Source organism: Carassius carassius, chromosome 4, assembly GCF_963082965.1.
Source record: "Carassius carassius chromosome 4, fCarCar2.1, whole genome shotgun sequence".
Classification (NCBI taxonomy): Eukaryota; Metazoa; Chordata; class Actinopteri; order Cypriniformes; family Cyprinidae; genus Carassius; species Carassius carassius.
In genome coordinates this window covers 25,645,330-25,669,795 of record NC_081758.1, presented here as the reverse complement: position 1 = coordinate 25,669,795, position 24,466 = coordinate 25,645,330, and the positions used below count along the sequence as shown (strand labels likewise).

General features: G+C 35.2%; 1 protein-coding gene across 1 annotated transcript in view; it reads right to left on the bottom strand.

The window, feature by feature from the left end:
- The window catches only part of LOC132139611 (rho guanine nucleotide exchange factor 28-like), a 66,941-nt gene extending 44,431 nt beyond the window's left edge, over window positions 1-22,510 (bottom strand). The window contains exons 1-9 of the mRNA XM_059548094.1: window positions 22,443-22,510; window positions 12,020-12,170; window positions 10,595-11,080; window positions 5,335-5,515; window positions 4,997-5,177; window positions 4,221-4,229; window positions 3,797-3,848; window positions 2,791-2,837; window positions 2,488-2,554 (exon numbers count right to left, since the gene is read on the bottom strand). Of these exons, the coding sequence (XP_059404077.1) occupies window positions 2,488-2,554; window positions 2,791-2,837; window positions 3,797-3,848; window positions 4,221-4,229; window positions 4,997-5,177; window positions 5,335-5,515; window positions 10,595-11,080; window positions 12,020-12,170; window positions 22,443-22,475 (1,207 nt within the window). The 5' untranslated portion in view covers window positions 22,476-22,510. The remainder of the gene's footprint in view (window positions 1-2,487; window positions 2,555-2,790; window positions 2,838-3,796; window positions 3,849-4,220; window positions 4,230-4,996; window positions 5,178-5,334; window positions 5,516-10,594; window positions 11,081-12,019; window positions 12,171-22,442) is intronic.
- Window positions 22,511-24,466: the final 1,956 nt, after the last annotated feature.

The following is a 24,466-nucleotide window of genomic DNA, read 5'->3' as shown; positions in this document are numbered from 1 at the left end:
ATATAATTGCATTGATTAGTTTGTTAAATTCACATACTTTATCTGTTTGATTATTGTCTTATATTTAATACAGTATATCTTCAGTTTAAACCAACCGCATGCTGTCCACTCAAGTGGACATCTGAAGATCTCTTTGAAAAATTTGTAAAAAAATAAAATAAAAATCAATTCTTGTTTTTCATGCCCTAAGAGCAATAAAAGCACTGAGGTTATCATAATTCATGCATGAAAGGGTTAAAAAAGTATCACAACTAATAAAGTACTTTCTTTTTCTAGGTTTAACCAAATAAATCTCTCCAAAAGACCCCTAAAACTTACAGAAGTAACCCCTCAGGTAACATAGACCTGTATTGGAAGCATTTTGCTACATGAATAAGGTAACTGGGAGAAATCGGTGAGAGCATTTGTATTCGGATGAAGAACCCATTCTGTCGGATTTTAAAGCATCATCTTTAATGTCAGCTTTTGTGCAAGTTCAAAAATCTAAGCTTGTTAACATTCCTGCTTCGACTTTACAGTTGAAACTGTGAATGTGCATGTCTGTGTGAGAGGGCTGTTGTGTTGAAGGGACCAAAGTGGTTTCAAAAGAAAAGAGTTATTCTGTCCTTCCTTGCCTATAAATCTTCCTCCAAAAATAAAAACACAAAAAAAAACAATGCACTTTTTGTACCAAGGAAAGCAGATCCATAAGAGCAATGGCAGCATCTGAAATCCAGAAGGCAGCAATGACATGAAACTAATCAATGAACACTGAACAGAAGGTCTGCACAATTTCATTTAGATGGAAAATGAGTATGTTTCGTTGCCAGCGCCTGCTACTTTGTATTTGTAGCACACCGAGAGAATAATTAAAAACACAAGATGTCTGTTTTGAATGAACACGATTTTGCTCTAACCTCAAAGAATCCTCTTAAATTAAACACTTTTCTGCTACTCCTTTGGCCAGGCTGATGTAACTGCACTGAGGTAAATTTGGTAAACATCACTCCAATTAGACAATTCTTGACTTTTCCATCTTCAGTAAGCCCTTCTCATGCATGCAAGGACATACACAGAGCATTAACAGTCAACATCAAAATTTCTTGTTGATGTTTACATATAAGAACTTTGTAGGCTATTCAATATTTAATCTGTAGTCCAATCAATACATCTGTTGAAACAAAGCTAAACATTTCTGAGATCAGAAGTCCAACATGACACTTCATTTTCTGCAATCTGGTAAACACTTCCGTAGCCTGATGGCAAAAACTGAGAGACCCCCAGGACATCAGGCTCCTAAACTCTCTTAACATGACTTCACTTAATTATCAGTAAGATACTTAATATACTCACACTGTCACATGCACACAGCAATTTCTGTAATTTTTTATTAATTTACTTTGTTTTACCTCTATTGCTGCTATGTTGCTACTATAACGGTTTGCACGTTCTTCTCTTGTACATTCCTGCTCATCGTAATATTTATTAGGTCTAGAATATACTGTCCTGCACATTTAATTTTATTTTATAAGCATTTTATTTTATTCTTATTTTTTATCTTACCTTTTCCATATCATATTTATATATAATTTTATTGTGTGTTTGTATTCTTTAACAATTGCGCTGTTGATGGAGCAGACCTGACTTACATTTTACTGCTGGTCATATGCTCTCCATATAACCATGTATGTGACAAATAAATAAAAAAAAATCTTGGATCTAAAGATATAATTAAGCAACTTAATTATGCTGCCTGTTATAATCACTTCTTTTGGACAAAGGTTAGGATTAGGATATATTACTATATTATTAGTCAGCATGGACCATAATGGCCTCCAACAAGCTCAGTGAGAAATGAATTTCAACATGGCACAACGAAAGTTTTTTGATTATATAAAAAAACAAAACATTTTTTTTTAAATGTTATTTTACCCAATTTGTTTGCTATATATTTTTATCCTTATTAGAGTATCACAGTGTTAGCTTAGCAACATGCTAACTTCACACTCAACTTCCAGTGTAAAACACTATTTGAGTTGCTGCTACTGTATTCCAAACCGTCCACGACCAAAAATGATTATGAAAATGAAAACTACATTACAACTACATTACTGTTCAAAAGATTGTTTAATATTTTAATATATTTTAAAAGTTATTTCTGTAATGGCAAAGCTGAATTTTCAGCAGCCATTTCTCCAGTATTCAGTGTCACATGATCCTTCAGAAATCATTTTAATATGCTGATATGGTGCTCAAACTTTTTTTTATTTATTATTATTATCAATATTTAAAACAGTAGTGATGCTTAATATTTTTATGGAAACTGTGATCCAGTCATTGTCTTTGTGTGGGTGTGTATATATATATATATATATATATATATATATATATATATATATATATATATATAGAAATCTTTTGTAACATTATAAAAGTTCTTCACTGTCACCCTTGTTTTTCTTATTATATCCTTGCTGAATAAAATCAATTCTTTGGACGTTTGTTTACCTGAGTTAAACGTGTTTAGATCTTCTTCCTCTTCATCCAGACAGAGAACAAGCTGTTCTTCAAAGACCTGGAAAAAAAACAAGACGACAAAAACACACTCACACACCACAATTCAATCGTTTTCAAGAACAAAAACAGAACAAAATAAAGAACGCAAGCACGAACATCAGTCCATTAGCAAACAGAAAAACACTACAAGAGCACATATGGCAGGTCTGAAGAAGACTAAGTGGTCCATTATTATGTTTCCAATTCCAGGAATTGACTGAGACACACTCACACAAAAAAAATCACTCCACTCACACTATCCACCAGGGTTTCATCCTCGATTCTCAGTTGGCTATTCAGATCTGAGGGGTAGAAAGAACAAATACAAAATGGAAATTGATTTCCACTCGTATGCATCTGCAAACTTGAGCACAAACAAGCCTTTCTGTTGGAAAACCAAGACACCTATCACCATGGTGAGCAATGACAGGAAGTGTCTGAACGTTAAGTTCACAGGGTCACAGAGGCTGAACCCGCTGAGGCTCATGCCATTTTTTTCTTGATCAGTCGAACTACAGACAGATTATTTCTCTCATTTTGTCTTCTCTTACCCCTCCCAAACATATAGTGTCTCTGTCTCTCGGCCCACCCAGGAGGAATGTGTCTCCTCATACTAGACATGTTTGGGAAACCAGCCGGAGGTCCCTCACAAAGACTGTTCTGTGTATGTGAGTGTGTATTAGTGTATGTGTACTCCTCATCCCACATTCTACCACAAGGTCCTCCCGACTGAGCCAAACTCGCCCAATGTACTCTAACAACCCTGCCAGACCTAACTCACAGTGACACACACACAGAGAGAGAGAGAGAGAGAGAGAGAGAGAGAGAGAGAGAGTTGGTGTGGGGAGAGCTAGGGTAATCAAGAGGGAAAGGAGAGTGAGAGACAGAGAAAAAGTGAAAGTGGAATGACAGAAGGAGGACTGAGGCTAAGTAAGAGCCACACAAGAAGAAAATTTATCACAACTGCAGGATGAAAAGTGGTAAGACCTTGGTGACAGCAGAATATAGAAACTAGTCATAAAATAAACCCAAGAAAGGAATAATAAATTAACTGAAAAATAATAAAAATGAACATTATGACCAGGACTGATCTTGTGGAGTTTGAACACTCACAACACGGTTTATATCTAATTTCCAGAAAGCCACAAATATTAGTTGAAATCCCAGATTGCAGGTGAACATTTTAGTTTAACAGTTTATTAAAAACAAAAAAAAGAGAGATATTTTAATCTGTGTATTGAGGTAAAATGCTCTGGTTTACCTGTGTCACATACATCAGATCTGCGCACGCTTCCTTCACTCAGTCGCCCCACCTGTAATGTGTTTTACACTGTCAGGTCTGAGATAGAATCACATGTGTTTGTGTTTGACATCATTTGAAAAATCTCATTTTGATTAACTCTTCACTCTTTTTTATTATTATTCAGCAAGGATGCAATAAATCAAAAGTGATAGGAATAAATTACATTTTAAAATATATTAAAATAGAAAACTGTATTGCCGGTTACAAATATTTTTCACAAACTTTTGATCAAATACATGCAGTATTGATGAGAATAAGAGACGTCTTTCAAAAACATAAAAAAAAACTTGCCAACCCCAAACTTTTAAACAGTACTGTACATTTACTTATTAAACTATGCATAAGTACATATGAAAACAGTTTTGAGAAACCTCACAGGCACATGATTGACCTGTTCTGTCTGCCAACAGTTTTTATATGAGAAATACCAGTCGGCTGTAAACGATACTGTAAACTGCCAAAAAAATCCAGTTATGACTTTAGTCATTAATAGACTTTTAAAAATTAAAGTTAGAGGGAGAGGTTTTCACCTGGAGTTTTATGATACTTTCTTTTCTTTAACAAATGGTAAGCACATAAAATATTTATTCCATTATAAAATTAATATACCCATTTATTTACTCCGAATATATAACGGATTTTGAATTCTTTTGAATAACTGACAGTAGAGAAAAATGATTTTGGGGTGCAGATAGTGAAATTTGTATTCAGAAGCTGTTTAAATCATTAGTGTCATCAGTTTTTTAATTATGTTCTGTAATGCCATGAAAATTATACAGTTTACTTTTAACTGGCAAAACTTTATAAGAGCAAAAAGCTGAAAATAATCAGACAAGCATACTGTTAAGCTTAGTCAAAAATCGATGTTATTTTTTTTCCCTTATACACTGCTTTTTTAGGCAGAGATTATACAAAGTCTCAAACATATGAACTCCAAAATTTGAACCTAGACTGTTTAGGCTCATTTTCTTCTGTCTTTATTGGTATAAATAACCCCCAAATTTGTTGTCTGCCTTTTCTGAGTCCTTCCTTTTACAGTGAATAACCATGAGATTTCCACATTCTTTAGAAAGCTCTACAAGCAAAGACAGAAAACAAAGAGTTTCCTTGAGATTTGTGTTAATGGGTGTCCACACCTGTATGCAATTGCAGACCCACCCTTGCAAGTGTATCCGAAGCTCTGCACTTCTCTCTGTACAGCTCGATGCTGTGCGGTGCATCTATCCATGTTCCGTTTCTCACGGTAAGACAAATAGATTCGGTGACAGGGCAGATACGGAGCTGATGAGAGCCGTCAGTCCATATCTGACACATCCACACTGGCCTCCACACACTGCTACTTGAGGGATTGATCATAACACAGTCATAAGACACATGAAACTTAGCCCTACTCTATGCTAGATCAATGACTGAGGTGACACAACAGTGATTAATGGATCTTTTTCAGATGTAATCTAATTATAGTGCATTGTGTCAGGCTGGATGGAGTGACTCACACTGTTAGAGCGCTGATGAGCAGGTCTCTGTGCTTCTGAGCCAGTGTCAGAGGACTTTGTCCTTCCTTGTTGATGATGGGAATCATCCTCTGACCTTCAGACTCCTGGAGGAGGAAGTGACTGAGGTGGGGGAACCCCAAAATGATGGCCACATGTACATGCATTTTCCTGGAAAGGAGCTCTAAAAGAGACAGAGAATAATAAACTCAGACTTGGAAAAATAATGCACAGCTTTATTTTCCAAAGTAATTTTTTTTCAATAAAAAAGCAGATTATATTTCTATTTTCATTTTCTATTTATTTCTATGTATTCATTTCCCAGTTTGGGAGAAATTGGCTATTTATAAGGTGTACAAGTATGAAAGGAGTTGTAGTATGTGTGGAAATGAGTTTGGCATTCTTTTCAGTGATGCACGTCAAAGTTCTCTTTTATTCCACCCACAGATTTTTTTATATACTAGGGCATGACTGCATTCAAAATCCTGTAGAGCACTTGTTCTACATTTTTTTGGGCTTGAAGGCCGCATGATATATACCATAAGCAATATTTTAAGGTCCTCTACAGTACATAATATAAGCAGAACTACTAATATATGTAATATATATATAAATTTAAATCATTAATATTTTTGCACCTCATTAAATATTGTACCCAAAAAATGTATTGTACACACAGTATATTACAGTCACAGTTTTAATATATAAAACTACTTTAATTAGCACTAAAAGAAAGCCCTTTGCATGCTCAATAGGGAGATTGTCGAATAGAAAAATAAAAATACAAAAAAATCCATAGTTATAAGACATCAGGAGTCCAACTGGCACATTAGTGTACAAGTTCTAAAATAGACACAAGATGTTGTTTTTTATTTGCATGCAAGCCTATCTGTGCTTTGTGCTGTATGCAAACAAGCAGTAGTCTGATAAAAGGTATAACACTTCTTTAAAAAAATGGCCCATACTAACCTTGTGGACATCCACATCAATGGTTTAGAGTTCAAACAGACAGCTAATCTCTGTGTGGTACACATCTGGTCATAAACATGCGGCAGGGAGACAGACACTTATGGCAAGCACTTTGTGCATGGTGTCTGAGGTGTATTATGAAGGGGTGTCAAAGACAGGGCCCAGGGGTTGAACACGGTCCATGGAGGAGTCCAGTCAGCCTTTTGGATGATTTGAGGGAAAAATATTGAAACCAATCCGGCCTTAAAACTACAGTGAATGTGTCGCCCTTTCTGTTTTCCTCTTTATTGTTTTAGTATTTCCCATATGTAAGTATGCGTAAGCAACAGATATTTAAGTGTAATATGTGTAGAACTGAGTCCAAACCTTCTCAGCATGTTATCACGATGCACAAACTCAAATGCAAATTCCATTTAATCAAGTGAACTCGTCATAAACAATCAGTTCATCTTCATATGAATGAGATTCAGGAGGCCCAGGATATGAATAATCAAGTTGATAAAGCCTCGTATAAGTGTGGGATTATTTTTCTTTGCCCTGGTTCAGTGGAACTGAGGACAAGTTACTGGGTCTTGATAGACAAACTAAAGAGGGGACTCTAAACCGGACTGGTGTGTTTGTAAAACACAGCACACAGCTCGCACACACACACAGTAAATGACTGAACAGATGTCTATGACTCTTTGCTCATACTGATGGTGGTAGTCGAACTGCTTTTTTGATTTAAAAGAGAAGTGTCAGCAAGGTGAGGCAACATTTCCATAGTCAAATCACACTGCTCTCGGTTTACAATTTCTGCAACCATGTCACTTATCTATTTTGTAAGAAGTTGCAGAAAACGAAGCAGTTTGTTTGAGAGATAAAGGATTGCTGTTGCTTGATTTGTTTTGTTGGTGAATCTTATAAAGTGCATCGTGCTTAAACTGTTTAACTCAGCAAACTGCCAACAATAGTTCTCAAGGGAATGATGCAACAAATGTAAAGGATTAGATAAACATATTCATATCCATTACGTGAATGTCCAGGTTGTATTGATACACTCAAAATAATCAGTAACACTTGTGAGATAAACTGCTGTTACTTTCCCTGAGACTATCAAGAATGTTTCTAAAGAGTGCTGTCATTAATTAAAGCTGGCACGCCGTTCTTCAGACAAAGCAATGAAATAAAATGAGCACTAACTCAGCTGTGCAATTTACCACAAACAATCGCTAGTGTTATGCCAGGGGCTCTGTGTGCACTAGAGACATTCTTTAAATCTCTTTCTCTACTGTTCAAGAAATTAGTTAATGTTCTGAGAAGGAATGAGCACAGTATCCATTCTCACTCAGACAGAGCTCCAGACCATAACAAATACAACACTTCACTGTATTTCACACACACACACACACACAAATATTGTTATATTCAAGAAAAGAACATGCATGGCATTACTTTAATTTCAGAATATTCTGCATTAAACAGTTATATATATATATATATATATATATATATATATATATATATATATATATATATATATATATATATATATATATATATATATATATATATATTAACAGTACATATTAGGGGTGTAACGATTCACTCGTTTTCTCGATGCATCGATTACAAACCCTGTCGATTCATATGCATCGATCTTGAAACATGATTTTTGAATCGTGAATCACCGATCTTGGACAGTTATCGATTCAAGATGCTAAGAATCGAATGAATCGCGATTTCTATAGCGATTCAATGCTTTCAAAATGTATACACATTAAATTACTACACGCACGAATTAATGGAGACCTTGAAGAGTGTTCGTGAATCGTCCTTCTGTCCTTCACGCGCTCCACTGTTTACCGACTGAGACTGTCACAGGATTGCGCTCGCGCGCCGTTCGTCTCTGACGCAGCTGACGTGTGATCTATAGGACTCGTGTCCAGTAATGCTAACGTGAAGTAGTTATACTTTTCTGTAGTTTGTCAATGGCTCTCTGCATCTTACCGACGGAGTTACCGGAGCCGTCGACAGCTGTGTTTATTGCATGGACGGAGCAGAAATGTAAGTGTCTAAATCATACGCACAGATCCATTGAATGATAAATTTTTTTAAACAATGCGGATGAACCGAATATACGAAGGAAACTTTTAACATTAACCACAGCATTAACAACGACCTTGAAATAAGAGCGCGAGATTTATCTGATAATCAGATGCATGAAAGTAGCTTTTGTTTCATTAGCAAACAGACATCTGGCACGTTTTCTCTCAGAATCATTCGCTGATGGAGAGGAAAAGTTAAATAGAGATGAAGACGGTTTCACACTGAAAGAGAAGCGATCTCGCTCTCATAGACGTGCCAGGCTATATCTGCAGCTAAACTGAATAAAAGCAGAATGAACTGATGAAACTAAAAAAAAACCCCACAAACAATTTATGAATGATGCAGTGCTAATTGACATTTATTACAGTACAGAAACTATAAAGTATATTTTCTACCTTATTCTGTGCAGAAAATTTTAATAATTGCTAATTAAATGTAGCCTAGTATATAAAACAATCATAAAATTGCCATTAGGAAAAAAATATCGATTACAAATTATTTGTTAATTGTCCAGCAGTGTATTTGATGTATTACAGCTAATTAAAAGTAATTAAAAAAGATAATTTCTTGTAAAAAAAAAAAAAAAATAATAATAATAATAATTATTATTATTATTATTATTATTATTATTATATAGGCTACATACATAAAATGATTGTATTTGACATTTCGGTCACTTCTGAAATTATGGCTTCGCCCCTGGTGTGACAAAATGTTAGCTTATACATAATACTCTTGGCTTACATACATTTTTACGTATGCCATGTCGCATCATTAAACTAGCATTTAACAATGGACAAAAGTTTTTTTTTGTTTTTTTTCTAACCTATGGTTCTCTAACCATAAATGCTACTGTAATTTGCCCCCTGACTAAGCATTTAAAGAATTTAGTGGAAGCATTTAAATAATCCCGTGAATGCACTTAAAGAATGCAGAATCGAATCGTTATAATCGAATCGAATTTAATTGTGAATCGAATCGTTCTAAATTTGCAAAAATCGTTCTTGAATCGAATCGAAAACCTATGAATCGTAATCGAATCGAATCGCTGCCTTGCCAAAGATTCACATACATATATTAACAGTATATATATATATATATATATATATACACACACATACACACATACATACATACACACACACACACAGAAAGATCATGTATATGAAATAAAATATTCTATCAACAATATTCGAGGAGTTAAACGGCTTTGCTGAAACTGTGCTCTGGCCAACAAAACTCAAATTATTGTTCACTATTTTATTCTATATCACCGTTTGTTAATATTGGCTGTCTGTCACATGAGAAGCATGCTCCTGGAAATCCCTAATGCACCAAACAAGTGAAATTAAGTTAAGAATTCCTCAAACCAGTTGTCACTGAAAAAAAAACATTTTGTTCTTCCCCCAGGTACCCTAAAAAGACATCCTGAAATTCTTTCTGTAATGGATTATACACATTCCTAAAAATGTAGTTTTCCTTGGTTAAAACCTGTCTATGATAAATTTCAATGATGTGACTCATTCTAATTACTTTTTCTTCCAGATTATATTATATTATATTATATTATATTATATTATATTATATTATATTATATTATATTATATTATATTATATTATATTATATTATATTATATTTATTATATTATATTATATTATATTATATTATATTATATTATATATGCACAGATTCATTGGCCCAGGAACTCAAAACCATTCACCTTGATGAGTCTAGCTTCTAAGTGAACACAAAACACTATTACTTAAAGTTACTAAGTTGTAACTAAAGTGCTGTTGAATTTAATCCCGTTTTCCATTAACGAACCATAACAAACATAGTGCAGAGCTCCATACATCTGTCCTACAAAAGTTAGTTAAACACCCATATGGATAATGCAATTAAAATCTAATTCATACAGTTCATTCAAGCAGTATCTTAAATGGCAATGGCACCTCTGAAAAGATCACAAGAGGCTCTAAATGTTTCAGAAAGGTGATCTGTGTTTCCAAAACATAAATCACATGAATATAATGGCAGTCTGGGTTATGGTGCTTTGAAGGGCACTTTTTTTCTGAGAACAAATTTTTCTGAAGACTTTGCAAATCTATTTGTACAAAACAATCAGTATGTGGTGTAGCATACATGAATAAAATGAGGATTAGCAGTACTTGAAGTGATAAGAATGGCAGAATGAAAATGACTGACCTTGCTTTTCCTGTCCAGCTTGGCTGTCCCATCCCAGAAAGTGCATGTTAGCCAGGGCCTGTGTGATTTGTTCATCAACTGCACTGTGTTGTCCCACTGTGTATCTGTACTCTGGATTAAACTCTGATGTTCCTGAGGCTTCTCCCTGGCTGAAATTCCCCTGTTCACAAACACTGAGCCCTCGATCTGCTAGGCAGTCCAAACTAAATAATTCCTTTGGATCACAAATCCCATCTGTCCCATGCTGGCCAGTCTGGTCTAAATGGTTAGTCTCAGATGAAAGCTTTTTCTCTGGGCAGAACTTCCGTAGGATATCCTGATAGCTGATGGATGTCAAGTTCATCAGCTGCTCTGCCACCTCTTGTGCCTCATCCCGGATATACTCCAGAGAGAGCTGTCCTAAATTGCAGAAGGGGCTGATGGGACTTCTGCTGCCCCTCAAACAGCAGTAGATCTCGACAGATACTTTCTCTGGAACATCGTGGCCTTGACGGAGAAAGGGAGAGAAAAGTTCACCGAGGTAGCTCATCAAATATGTTAAATTATACATATTCTATATGGTCATGATGGACTACATCATTTTGATCTTACTGTCTAACTTTTTTATATTTGGTCATTTGTGATTTTGTTTAGCTTTTTGTTTTACAGCTTCTTAAACTAAAAGCTGCTGAAAAAAGGACAAGTCCTTCAATATGCCCTAAACATTAAAAACTAGGGTAATATTTGTGCATCATCATATTGTCTTGTGTTACTGTCTTGATATGGCAAAACACAAAAACAGGACGTTATGAACACTGGAACTTTATATTATAGGAAGAAATCAGGCACTGGCCCATTTTTACTTTTACTTTACTTAAAGCTCACAACTCTATTTCATTATGTTTCAAGACTGAACAATTTCTTTCAGGTATTTGTTGCCTTCTAACGATACGTTTCCATAGAAACACATATTCTTCACTCCTCACCATATGCAAACCAGCACTATCACTAACCAGCGCTGTACTGGTTTTATTTGTGAACAGGAGATCCCCTTACTGTCCAGTTCACACCAACGACGGTAACCAAAAAGATAACTAGAACTTCAAAGCTTTAATACTCATTCTAACTCTATATGAAAATAGGTACGACTACACCACAACCATAGAAATATCTTTAGAACCGTTACAGATGATGACCATTTTCCAAGATGATGGATGATAAAAGCATTGACAGCCAATCAGAATCCACCTGACAAGAGTGCTCAAGCATTTGAAGCGGCAGATGAAAAAAACTACAGTACATTTCAAATAAACAATGTTAACATCCATTGACGTGAATGCCAATATAGTTATTGTTATAGTTCTAGGTGTGAGCTGGCCATTACACAATCAAAGAAAATCAACCTATATACAACTATTAGACTGTGTGATTTATTCAGTATCTTACCGGGAACAGTGAATCTAACTGAACCTTGATCCTCGGTCCTGTGAGCTGTAGTGACATGGTGAAGGGATGAGCCTACAAGGAGCACATAGTAGTCAGCTTCTTCCTGAACACACGGTGACATCTGCAGCTTCACAAAGACCTCCACCTGACCCTGAGAGAAAGACAGTTACATGCACATTATGATTTGTGATCCACACGGCATGTCATGATGGAGTTATCAAAAAATGTATTTTTAAAGCCAAGACAATTCTTTGGAAATGGAGCTTATTATTCAGGCAAATAAATGCAGTTCACTAAAATTTTATTTTAGTCAAATTGAAAATGAACAATCCACTGAACAATAGTAATATATTTCTTCAAATGAATCCAGACTTTAATTTTGACGGGTTGCCGTGAATATCTTTACAGTTCTGTGTGTATATGATATGACATCAGTTTTATTCACATTAAATGGTAAAATGTTTGTGAAGTGACTCTCAGAACAGTTCTGGAGATGTTGTTCATGTATTTATGTCCTCATTTAGTGAGACGGCAGAGCTGAAATCACCGCGAGCGTTACGCACTTCAGTATGTGTGTAAAGTTAGCAAGCGACACGTGCGTCTGTGCCATTCACACAGAGATAAGACACATAGAACATGCAGGATTCATAGTTAAATAGTCTTTTTGCAGCTTAATATTTACAGACACTAGTCCATATAGCAGTTTGACGTAAGTGTAATGACCAGACCTATTTGATTAATTCATTCAAAATGTGACAAATTCTGTGACATTCAGCGTTATTCACGAATCAATTCCTTATTATAGGGCCCTAATTTAGTTGGGTTTCTGGAGTCTGCCAGCTCAAAACAGTTGGAAAGAAAACACACAGCCAGCTTGTAATGGGCTGTCTGAATCTGAAACCGTGTCATCCAGCGAGTTTCTACGTAGATAGCTAGCTATTTGAATAAGACAACATCCGAGCCATGGATATATTCATGTGTCTTGTGTTGACACGTCCCAAGGAAGATAGGAGTGGGATGAGTAATAGCTCATCATTTACAAAGACATGCACCGAAGCAGGTCGCTGTGAACAGAGCTGTATTTGGTCAAAATGGTGTCGTTTTACACGACCACCAAGGAATTAAAAAAAAAGTGTGTTACAGACATTTCATAAAGACCCTAAAGAATCATACCAACTTGTGGAAAATGGGCATCAGATATCCCCTTTAATATTAGCTTGTTAATGCTACTATCTAGTCTGGTGCAGCAGTGAAGTGCACTGCAGATTGAGACCATACTTGAATTGGGCAATCTGGAGCTTCAACATCTTTGATTCAACAGCCATTTTGATTTGTTCACTGAACATTGGGCTCCTCCTGTATAGACTTGTTTGCATAGGAAATTATATTTCGTTATACCACAGCAAAGGACATAGATAAATCATGATGTAAATAAAATGAATAAAAAAAAAAAACCATACACACACATTAAATCAGCCCCGTTCAAAAGTATTTTTTTACAGCTAGTAATAAATATGTAAAAACAAAAGTCTATGCAATGCCCTCATTTAGACAGGTAAGTAAATGAGCACGAGTGTGTGTGTGAGACCACAAAGAAAATGAACTGATTGTGCTGGTGTTGAACCTGATTAAGAAGCAATTGCTTTACTCCGAATTAAGATTCTACAGAAAGTGTAAACTAAGTCTGCCTGGTGGAACAAACTGGTCTTGGTTTTTAGTTAAAGTACAACTGAAGTTCAAATATGGGAAATTTAGCCATTCATGAGGCTCTAAATAAAATGTTGTTTGTTTATTTTATATAATGAGTCTTAACTGCTGATTATTAGATTGTTAAAACAAAGTAATTAGGGTGAATAATCAGAGGCTGGACTCATTATCAAAATTACTCCTTATCAGTTATCACTCATTATGCTCAGCTCTATTGTTTCACTGTATATCAACCATGAGTGAGTTTATTATTATAAAAATTATAGGCCTCGTGTATAACAGATCAATGGTTCACATACATGTAAATAAGTAAAAAAATACTGTATATGACTTTGAATATACATGATATAATACATGTTAATGCTATTATATGACCTGTACAATGAAGTATTAGCATCTATACATTTACATGCAATACTGTACCATGCAACAGAACGGTATGAGCACTGCAATAAATAAAAAACAAGTTTGCTAAATACATGAAAAATGAAGAGCCACAAAATCTCAAACAAAACACAACCAGAAGCATGGAAAGCTATCCTAAAAGAACACAGAGCCACTATGTATATCAACACATGCACACAAAAAATAACAAATCCATGAGCACAATCATTCATCAATGGAGGGATTCACATACACTTACCAACACACACAGCACATGAACATTTACCCATAATTCCACACTCTGATTTCATTAAACAGACCCTGGATCAAAGAAACACCCCGTATAAAAGGGAGGTGAACAGTAAATTCAGTCTCACCGGAGACATGTGACAAGTCACTTTTCTCTTTCTCCCTGCATTCAACATAAAGCCCCCGTTTGATTGTTTGCCTTCCTTCACCAGAGGTCTGTCTCACTTCCTGTCATTTAAGAGGCCCTGCAGAAATAGTGATGGAGGGAGAAATAAGGCATACAGAGCAGGTTTGGTGTGGGAATGAGGGAAAGGTGAGCTCTCTCCTATTTATTCAGGCTCTGTATACTTCACATAGGGTGAATGAATGATGAGCATGGGATTCTCTCTGCTCCTCTTCTTTTCTTTCCTCATGCTGTTTTGCGGATTCACTGTGTTCTTCTCTCTTCCCACACAATCTTACTGCCGTTTAGCAGTAAATAGCAGTAAAACTCTCATATACTTAATCTAACAGAACCAGTTTTAGTTCTACTTGCAAAGTGTATGGGTTTCGAGGTTAAAATCTTACATCACAATATGAGTCATGTTTAAAAATGGTTTCTATTTTAAACATCATGTGATACTTCCCATTTCTTGAATATCCAGTAAACTAAACTTTTCTTTTTTTACAAAACCAAAAAACTGTTCATAAGTAATGAATAAGTCTGGCATCAGTGGAAAAACAGCTGCTTCACAAATGAAACAATCTATTAATTAAAAAGACTCTAAATACATGATTGTGTGTGTGTGTGTGTGTGTGTGTGTGTGTGTGTGTGTGTGTGTGTTAAGGATGTTTTTTGGAAAACAAGCCAAAAATACTTGTGTAGGAAACAATGCTATAGTCACATCAACAATATTTAATGAACCTCATGTTTTATTTAAAAAACTGTATGCAACAATTGTAGCAGAGCAGTTAGCAAGTGTATATTTTGTCCTATAGTCTTATTGTCATGCTGGCTTATAAATGAAGAAAGCAGCAGAAGCTAATTTACTGCAGTTACTCCACGGATCAATGAGAGTCTCTGGCACCTGTTTACACACTAGTTCCTGGAAGGAAAAACAGCTCACTGATACCCTGGTCCCTATGGACGGCATGTGTGTTCCCTTACCAGTGACATAACTACTGCCACCTGAGAAGGGTGTGTATGGGTTCTCATGTTCAAACAGGATTCAAGTCCAATTGCATGTTTAGGTTAGAATTGCTATTCAGTAGTGATTATATATTTCTACCATCTTTTCAGACATCTGTGCATCTCACAGTTTACATCATCTAATATGATACACAACATTAACATTTTAAAACAAAATAAAGCAAATTTTTGTTAATGCTACTATCTAGTCTGGCGCAGCAGATTGAGACCATATTTGAATTGGGCAATCTGGAGCTTCAACATCTATGACCAATGTTGTGATAAAATACCAAGTGATAAAAGTCTGAGCAATTTTGTTTAATTATTCCCATTTCTAACCAGAGTTAGATTTAGAACAATGTGCCAGAATTTTAAAACAATAAACGTATTGTCACTTATTTACTGGAGGTTGGGTCAATTACATGACTCAAGGATACCATTATTATACACCATAATAAACTTACCATTAAACATTATATTCTACAGTCATAAATTAAGCATTTAAGTATAAAATGGCAAATTATAAAATGTTTTGTTAATTTATTAAAAGGATTTGCAGAACATGATCAACGTCTTAAATTTTAATATACATTTACATGAATAAACATGCATTAATAATTTTTGTGTATTCTAGCATTTCTGTGTGTTAAAAATTGCAAATAAGGAAATAGTTCCTCTCCCACAGTCCCACTCTACTATTTGCTACTGCAGTTTGTTTGTTTTTTCTCTTGAAACTTTTCATTTTTATTAATATTAAACCATTATAAGAAATACAGATTTAATTGACATCAACCATCCAATATGTATAGATGCTCTAGTTGAGCAGCCAAACAGCTCAAGATTTACTGACTAGCTGTGAAATATGAAGTCTGTGCAAGGCATAATCTTCTTAGTGAGCCGAAACAGTATTTCTAGAAATGTCTTCTTTATTAGTGAGAATCACCTGTTGGATTTTCTTTGATCATGGTGTTCCCGTCTCAACAAAAAGGGAAGGAATGTCAAAGAATATAATGTCTTAGAATATCTCTGTGGGAGTGAGATATGACTAATGGCTCCAAATGAGGGTAAAAATAGTATTTATAATAGAGGGTAAACATTTTCACCAATTTAATAAAAGGAAATTACATAATCTGATAAGGTAAAACCAAAGAATGCTGGAAAAAATGTTTGATATGTTTTAAAGTGATAAACAGAATAAATAAAGATACATTTTTTGAATCAACAAGCTTCCAAGACAAAGCGTATCACTCTAGTCTTACTGGACATCACATAAAAAATATTTAGTCAAATTAAAAGGTAAAGCTTGGGACTAGTGCAAAGAGCTGATCAATAAAGAGTCATTTGATCAGCTAGCAACAGCTGGATAATGATGATATCCCAATTAACATCTCAGCACCTGCTAATAAGGAATATAAATGGATTATATATATATATATATCTTATGTCTGATTATATATGGTTCATACAAAAATAGTCAGGTTTTTTTTAGGTAAACATCTGCACAAAATCATTTTCCTTTAACCCGAGATGATCTGCTCAATCCATCTGCATGATGTTTAAGTCAGTGGCTAAATTTCACAGCTGCGGTGAGTAGGTAAGTATTTAACCAGAACAGAGTATCATGTGTTCACCGAGGAAATGCCTTCCATGCGATCCCAACTGATATCCAAAGCAGTACACAGGAAGAGGAAGAACACAGCACTCGGGAATCTTTCTAAGCTCTTAGTGCCACATGAGAAAATTGTCCAAATAGTCCCCTATAGACTCAACATGACTCCGACATGAGATTCCAGCTTTGCTAAGACGTCCAAGAACTTACTTCTGTATGCTTAATGATTCCTGAGGGAGTTGTGCCAGAAGCCACTGACCCACAGTCATGACCCACATCACAACACTCAGAATCCAGAAAGCTGAATGTTAACACAATTAACTGCTAGCTTACCAAGTATTTTCCAGACATATATATGACATTTTCTTTACACTTTACCAGTCATGGGGTCCATAAGATTTTCTTCATGTTTTTGAAAGAAGTCTCTTATCACCCCAAATCACATTTATTTCATTAAAAAGTACAGTTAAAACAGTTATATTGTGAAACATAATTAAAATACCTAATTTCTATTAAAATATATATATATAAAAAACATGATTTATTCCTGTGATGGTAAAGCTTGAATTTTCAGCATTATTACCCCAGTGTCACATGATGCTTCTGAGAAAGAAATTTTTTTTAATAATATGCTGATTAGTTTCTTAATTTGCCCCATCATAGTGCACAAAATGTAATAAGTTATTGGTGAATAAAAGTACTAATTTACAGCCGTGTATATTTCAGGAAGGGGGTCCATTGCTGATCATTATATTTGGGGGTCCTTGACATCAAAAAGTTTGAAAACCCCAAAACTAAACTCACTATTTTATCACTCTCAGCACTCTGTGGTTCCCTGGAAAGAGCTGATTTAGTGTGATTGATGAAAAATACTTGACAGACAAACACAGAGGCCTTTTCCTCAATGCTGTTTGTTCCAGTCAAACAACACACTTCAGGAAGAAACCATACACAGAGCCAGACTTTACCATCTCTGTACTTATGTTTGAGAAACAAAACATGTCACCATATCTCTGCTGTGCACAGCTTGAGTATTTCTTGTCATTCATAACTAGTCAAGAAGACATGTTCTAACAGTCTGGATAAACTAAAGAGTATTCAGTTTCACATTACAGATCTAGTAATTTACATTAATGTAATTTACAGTCTCTATAAGTTAATAGAATTCTAATATGGTAGGAAAAAACATTTGTGGTTTGTTTTCATAACAACATTATCCTATTTATCATATTTGTTGTGCTCTATGCATATGTGCAGATAAAGGTTTATGTGTATAAAAGCCTAAATTAAATCTTGTTCATCATAAAAAGCAACCAGATCTCTTGATAAGACTTGGATTAAACTGCCCTATAAATTTAGATTTCTTTAACAATATCTTTATTTTTTTGACATTTTTGGGTGAATGAACTTTCAATGAAGAGATAGATGTCACGGGTATTAAAAATAGCTTAATGGCTATTAATAATAGCTTTGTGTTTTAAAAATGGATTAAGGTTTTATGGGTTTGGAATGACATGAGGGTGAGTAAATGAAGACAGAATATACATTTTTGAGTGAACTAACTCTATCGTGGACATCACAGTTCTAGTAACGTAATTTAAACTCAAAGAAAGTCTCAATGAAAAGTTACTAAGGCTCTAATATTCTGGGTAGTTTTCTAAGTGACTTTAAAGGCTTTACCAGTTGTTTGAAACTTGCTCTCCTTGACTGTGACTCATTAAACATTCCTCATGACATTGCACACCAGGTGAGACTCGGGTCTGGCCAACAATATCCAGACACACCCTGGCACACACATGCTATGCTTAGCACACATGCTAAGGCCATGCTAACACACACACACACACACACACAAACTGAACCCACTCTCAGATGTACTGAAGGAGCACATATAGTCATGATGACTGCAGTTAATAATGTCCACACTCATTCGTTTCATTTAAAATGTCATGGCAACAGCAACGCAACTTCAGCAGCTGAACCATAAGGACTACAATGTTTGTCTGATTCTTCAAGTGTAAACTCACATCCAAATTGCTTGTGCCATGAACCCATGAAATTGTCTTCCAGGTTTTAGAATGACAGACTTTGACTATAGCGGTTTCCACAATTTTTTTTTTTTTAATAGAACAAAGTTCTTGCATAAATTCAGCTTTACTTGCACAGGAAAAAAAATACACTATAACATTTATTTATTTAATTTTTTTATTTTTTTACAGCGTTTTTGAATTTTGATCAATATAAACCTTTTATTTGGACTGACCTACTGATCTAGAAGCACATCTTTGAAAAGTGAAAAAAAAAAAAACACTTCCTCAAACACACTAGGTGCCACATATGGGGCCAGGAACACCTGAAAGCATTTAACACACACACACACACTCTCTATTTGCTTTTAGCTCCGAGTGAATGAGACTGTTTGTCTGCAGTGCCGTACAGGGAGTTGAGGGTTGACACCATGCAAGTTTGCCACAAACTCTCAACATATCCCCTTACAAAAACACATTATCCCAGTCACAGTCACGCACACCTTAAAAAGCTTAACTAAGCTAGCACATAGTGCCCCTCTTTTATAATGAGGTCACAGAGAAGGATTGTGCAACTCTCTCGTTCAGCCCACCGATGAGAGAGCTTCAGATTCACAATGGCATCCTGTCCAGGGATCAACACCTCTCAAACATCTATTCCTGTAACCTAAGGTTTAAAGATTTGGGCTAGTAATAAAAAGGTTGAAGGTTTGAACCTTGCAAGGAGTGACCCAGGTTTCTTAAGCAGAATTGCTCCTGTCAGTTTGTAAAAATGTAACGGGTAAATGATTCAGTAAAGTACTTAAAAAAAAAAAAAAAAAAAAAAAAGAGACAATAAAAAACTGGATTATGGTGCATTTTTCATCCGTCATGATAATGATTTGTTTGAGTCCTTGATCATGCACAATTGCACATATGGATTAAACTGTATAGACTGGCTTTTCAGAAAATAGTTTGACAAATGTCATTTAAGTAACATCATTGGAAATTCAGACTAAGGAAGCTGTAAATAATTACTCAAGGTGGAAAAAGACTGTTACAGTAGTGCAACGTTTTCTAATTAATAATCTAAGGAAGTTAATGAAGGGAATACATTTTAAAAGCCATTTCATCACAAATCTTAGGGTTTAGAGAAAGTGTTTTCTTTTGGATTCTGTCGCAGTGACTAGAAAAAATAAATAGCTATGAAAGGTTAAAGAAAAACCAGAAATCTGAAACAGGTAAAAGTTTGTTATTTAAAGAGATAGTCCACCCAAAAAAAATCATTTATGCAAGGGGTAAGACATCCTCTTACATGAATTAGATTTTGAATACCGTTTTAGTATCTTTTGTTTCGCCCTTTTTTTATCCATACGATGAATGACAGTGTTGTTTTGTAAATAAACAGAGCCGGACAGTAACGGAGTACATTTACTTGAGTACAGTACTTAAGTACAATTTTGAGGGATCTGTACTTTACTCGAGAATCATTTTTGGGGAGTACTCATGACTTTACTTCAGTACATTTGAGAGGCAGATATTGTACTCTTTAATCCGCTACATTTCTATCCATAACCGTAAGTACCAGTAGTAATAGGCTGAATTGCACATAGGTAGCCTAATTCTAATACACGCAATGACCATCCATCATTACAATTTTATATTTATGTAGCCTACACAATAATATTCTTTTACACTGTAATCCTTTTGTTTTGTTTTTTTGGCATGTTTGCGATATGCACATCCCTGTGTGTAATAAGCAAAGTCAATGCGCACTGTGGACCCGCCCAGAGGCGCGTTTTCTACCAACGCGCTCTTTAAATAACAAAAAAATATTTAGCAAATAAATAGCAGTCTATTTTCAGCTCCTTAAAATAGCAATGCGCCTGAACACACCTATTTTTTAGACCAGCATGCCCATGGGCGCACAAATGGGTGAAAATGCACTTGCTAATTAAATGACGGGTATAGCTGGACGGGAAAATGTGAACGGCGCTGGACTGAAACTAGCAAACACACTTGCACTGCGCCGGGTGTATGATAGGGCCCAGAGATTGTGTGTGTCAGAATGGTGTTATTCAGCCAAAAAAAAGTATTTTCTCCTGCCTTTGCCTGTATGTCAATGTGAGAGAAAGGGGCTTAATACGGTCACTCAAATGAGCTGGATTTTATTTTTCCTTCTTTGTACACTGACCTAAACACAGCTGATTAGCTGATTTTCTTTAATCATTATTATTTTCTCTTCTATGCTGCGTGTAAAACACGGTCAGGTTCAGAGGTCATTCAGAACATTGCTATATTGCCTTCTTTGCTGATTTAGGTTTATTGATTTGATTGATGAAAAACAGAGAAACTCACATGTACACACAATTGTTAGCTGAATTTTCTGATATTACACATTAATGTAAGCTGAGCATTTTCTTTGATGTTCTTGAGTATGCGGTGTGTTTAACAAAGTCAGGTTCAAATGTGGGTGCAAAAAATCCATTAAAACTCTAGCAGAAGTTTGTCAGAGTGTTGCCATTGTACTGTTGCCTTGTGGGCAAGTGAGAAATGTTAATTAAAGCAACATGGTAAAAAGATGAAAATGACTTGATTTTACTTACAATTCCTTTTACATTCTCCAAGGTTTTAACATTAACATTTTTCATAACTCCATGTAGGACGTTTCTGTACATAAATGTAAGCACTGTGGCAGTAGTAATGCAATATTTAGAAAATGTACTCTTGTACTCTTGATACTCAATGATGAACTGCCTTTAACTATCATTTTGCATTATTGACACACTGTTTTCCTAATGAATGTTGTTCAGTTGCTTTGACGCAATGTATTTTGTTTAAAGCGCTATATACATAAAGGTGACTTGACTTGACTCAAGTACTTTTAAAAACAAGTACTTCAGTACTTTTACTTAAGTAGACATCTGACCTTAGTACTTGTACTTGAGTAAAATTTAGCAAGGGGTATCTGTACTTTTTCTCAAGTAATGAAGCAGTGTACTCTGTCCGTCTCTTTTTAACTGAAAACACAAACTTTCGTTCCTGTTATTTTATAAACCGAATGTAAACACGGTTATGAGAGACGCAGTCCATAAAATGCAGAAGCTTGAACAACCAGAACAATTTCAAGGAGTTTTCTCTCATGCACAGGTAAAATCTTTAATAAATGAGTTTTGTCCTTTGGCACCCTGAGAGAATTGAAAGGACAGATCCTGAAGGTACAATGAAAGAATAACATTTCTTAAGTTAAACCGAGAGTGACAGGACATCAAAAAAATCTAAATATTCTGTCAGACTCACATAAAGTGGCACCTCTCCCCTGCTGAGCTCCATTACAGCAGCAGCACCTAAAAGTAGAAAAACACACATGTATAAAACACAGTAAAGACACATACCTACAGATAAAACACCTTAAACCAAACACATAATATAGAAAAAAAGTATGTATGAGCAGAACAGACCCTCGCATTTGAGTGCTGCACAATATATTGAGACCAGTTGCAAAACTCTGAGAACAAATGTCTTCTCACCACAAAAATAAAACATGACATTTAACTGAACACTGGCACAGAGAGAGAAAGAGAATAGCATACACAAGCAACAAAAAAGCCACTAGAAAGACTATTTGACGTCGCTGACAGTGTCCATTATGGCCACTCATATACAAATATGAAAAAAGGCCATCACAATGAAACCTCAATGTCTTTTTGTCCGTCCTTTCATTTCGCTGACTCTCAACTGACTTCTCTTTTAATTAGGCTCAGAGAGGGATGAGAACAAAAACCTTGCTTTTAATTGGGACATGTTCACATGGCAGTGCGTACAACAGAGGGCTTAATCTTTTGATCCTCCAAATGTCAGAACACAGCCCTGTCTCACTTTCTATGGCCTAAGCACCACTGCCATGTTTTCTCTTGCAATCAACAGGAGGGAGAGCCGCGTCTGATGTAAACAAGAACTAAGATTGGTGAAACTGTGCTTTTTATTCCTTGAGTAAACTCAACCCTCAATGCACACCTTAGCAATATATTCACCATTGGCTAGTAAATGATTTTACTCACAAAGGCCTTTTTTATAGGCCTATGATTCCAATCAGTTTATCTTTGTAAAATGGCACATCTTCTTAAATTGTAGCTTCTTAATCAGTCAGTCAAGTATTATGATAATTAAGCACTATTTGATGATAGAACTTTAGTGATCAGAAATAAAAATTGTTAACCATATATGAAAGCATATTTGTCATAATAAAATACTGTTAATGTAATACTCCATGGTCAGCACCAGTTAAGCTTGTTCTTCAAAAAAGGCAAATCTGATTTTCAATGAGGCATGTACAATGAAAATGGATTGGTCAAATAAAACCCAATAATATTTATTGTTTCAATAATATAGTCATAAGGCAACAGATGTGAACTAACAGAATGGAAAAAGGTGAATTAACTGAGGCTACTATGACAACCAGCAACATAAACCTTAAAACCCTTAAAGATTACTCTTACAAATATGGATTTAAACAGTTTTACAGCTTTTAAGATAGTTTACGTTTAAAAAAAAAAAAAATGTAAGTGCTTCTACAATAAGCTTCACATTTATGCTTTTAAATTTTCAAGTTCCATTGCAAGTAGCCCACCATGATAACAAAACGATGGAAGAAATTACTCATGGTAATCAATATTAGGCCACAAACAGTGTTGATTAAGCCTAACCTCTACTGAACCTGAAAAACGTATGCATAACATCATTTTCTGTTAGACAGCCAAAAATGTGACTAGACTAAAGGCCCCGATTTACTTCAAACGAAATGAAATGAACTGACGTCTTTTCGAACAAAATCAAGCCGAAACAAAGTTCGTTTTGAGTTAATTTCAGTAGTTCGAAACAGCTGACCAAAGCTTACTTTCTGGGGGACTTTGTTTTGTCTCCTAGACACCTTTGAGCTTCCGCTGGTCCGTGGCGTTTATAAATGTTACACCATACTGCTGCTGCTGCTGTTCTTTCAGTAAGCTAATTTAAAGAGTATACAATAAATGAAATGTCAAACAAACATACAATAATAAACCTAAGTAAATCATAACACCACATAAAATATAAAAATGTGTAACAATTTATCCAGTTTAATAAAATAAACACTAATAAAAAAAAAGTAACAAACTGACTCCAATAAAGTTTTCAGACTATGAGCCATTCACACTTCCCATAAAGGACTGATTATGGTTCTTTTGAGATTGCAAACATGATACTTGACTCTGAACTGCTACTAATTATTATTCTTTTTTTTTTAAATAATATTCTGAGCACTGGGACCCGTCTCACACCCAGATTGC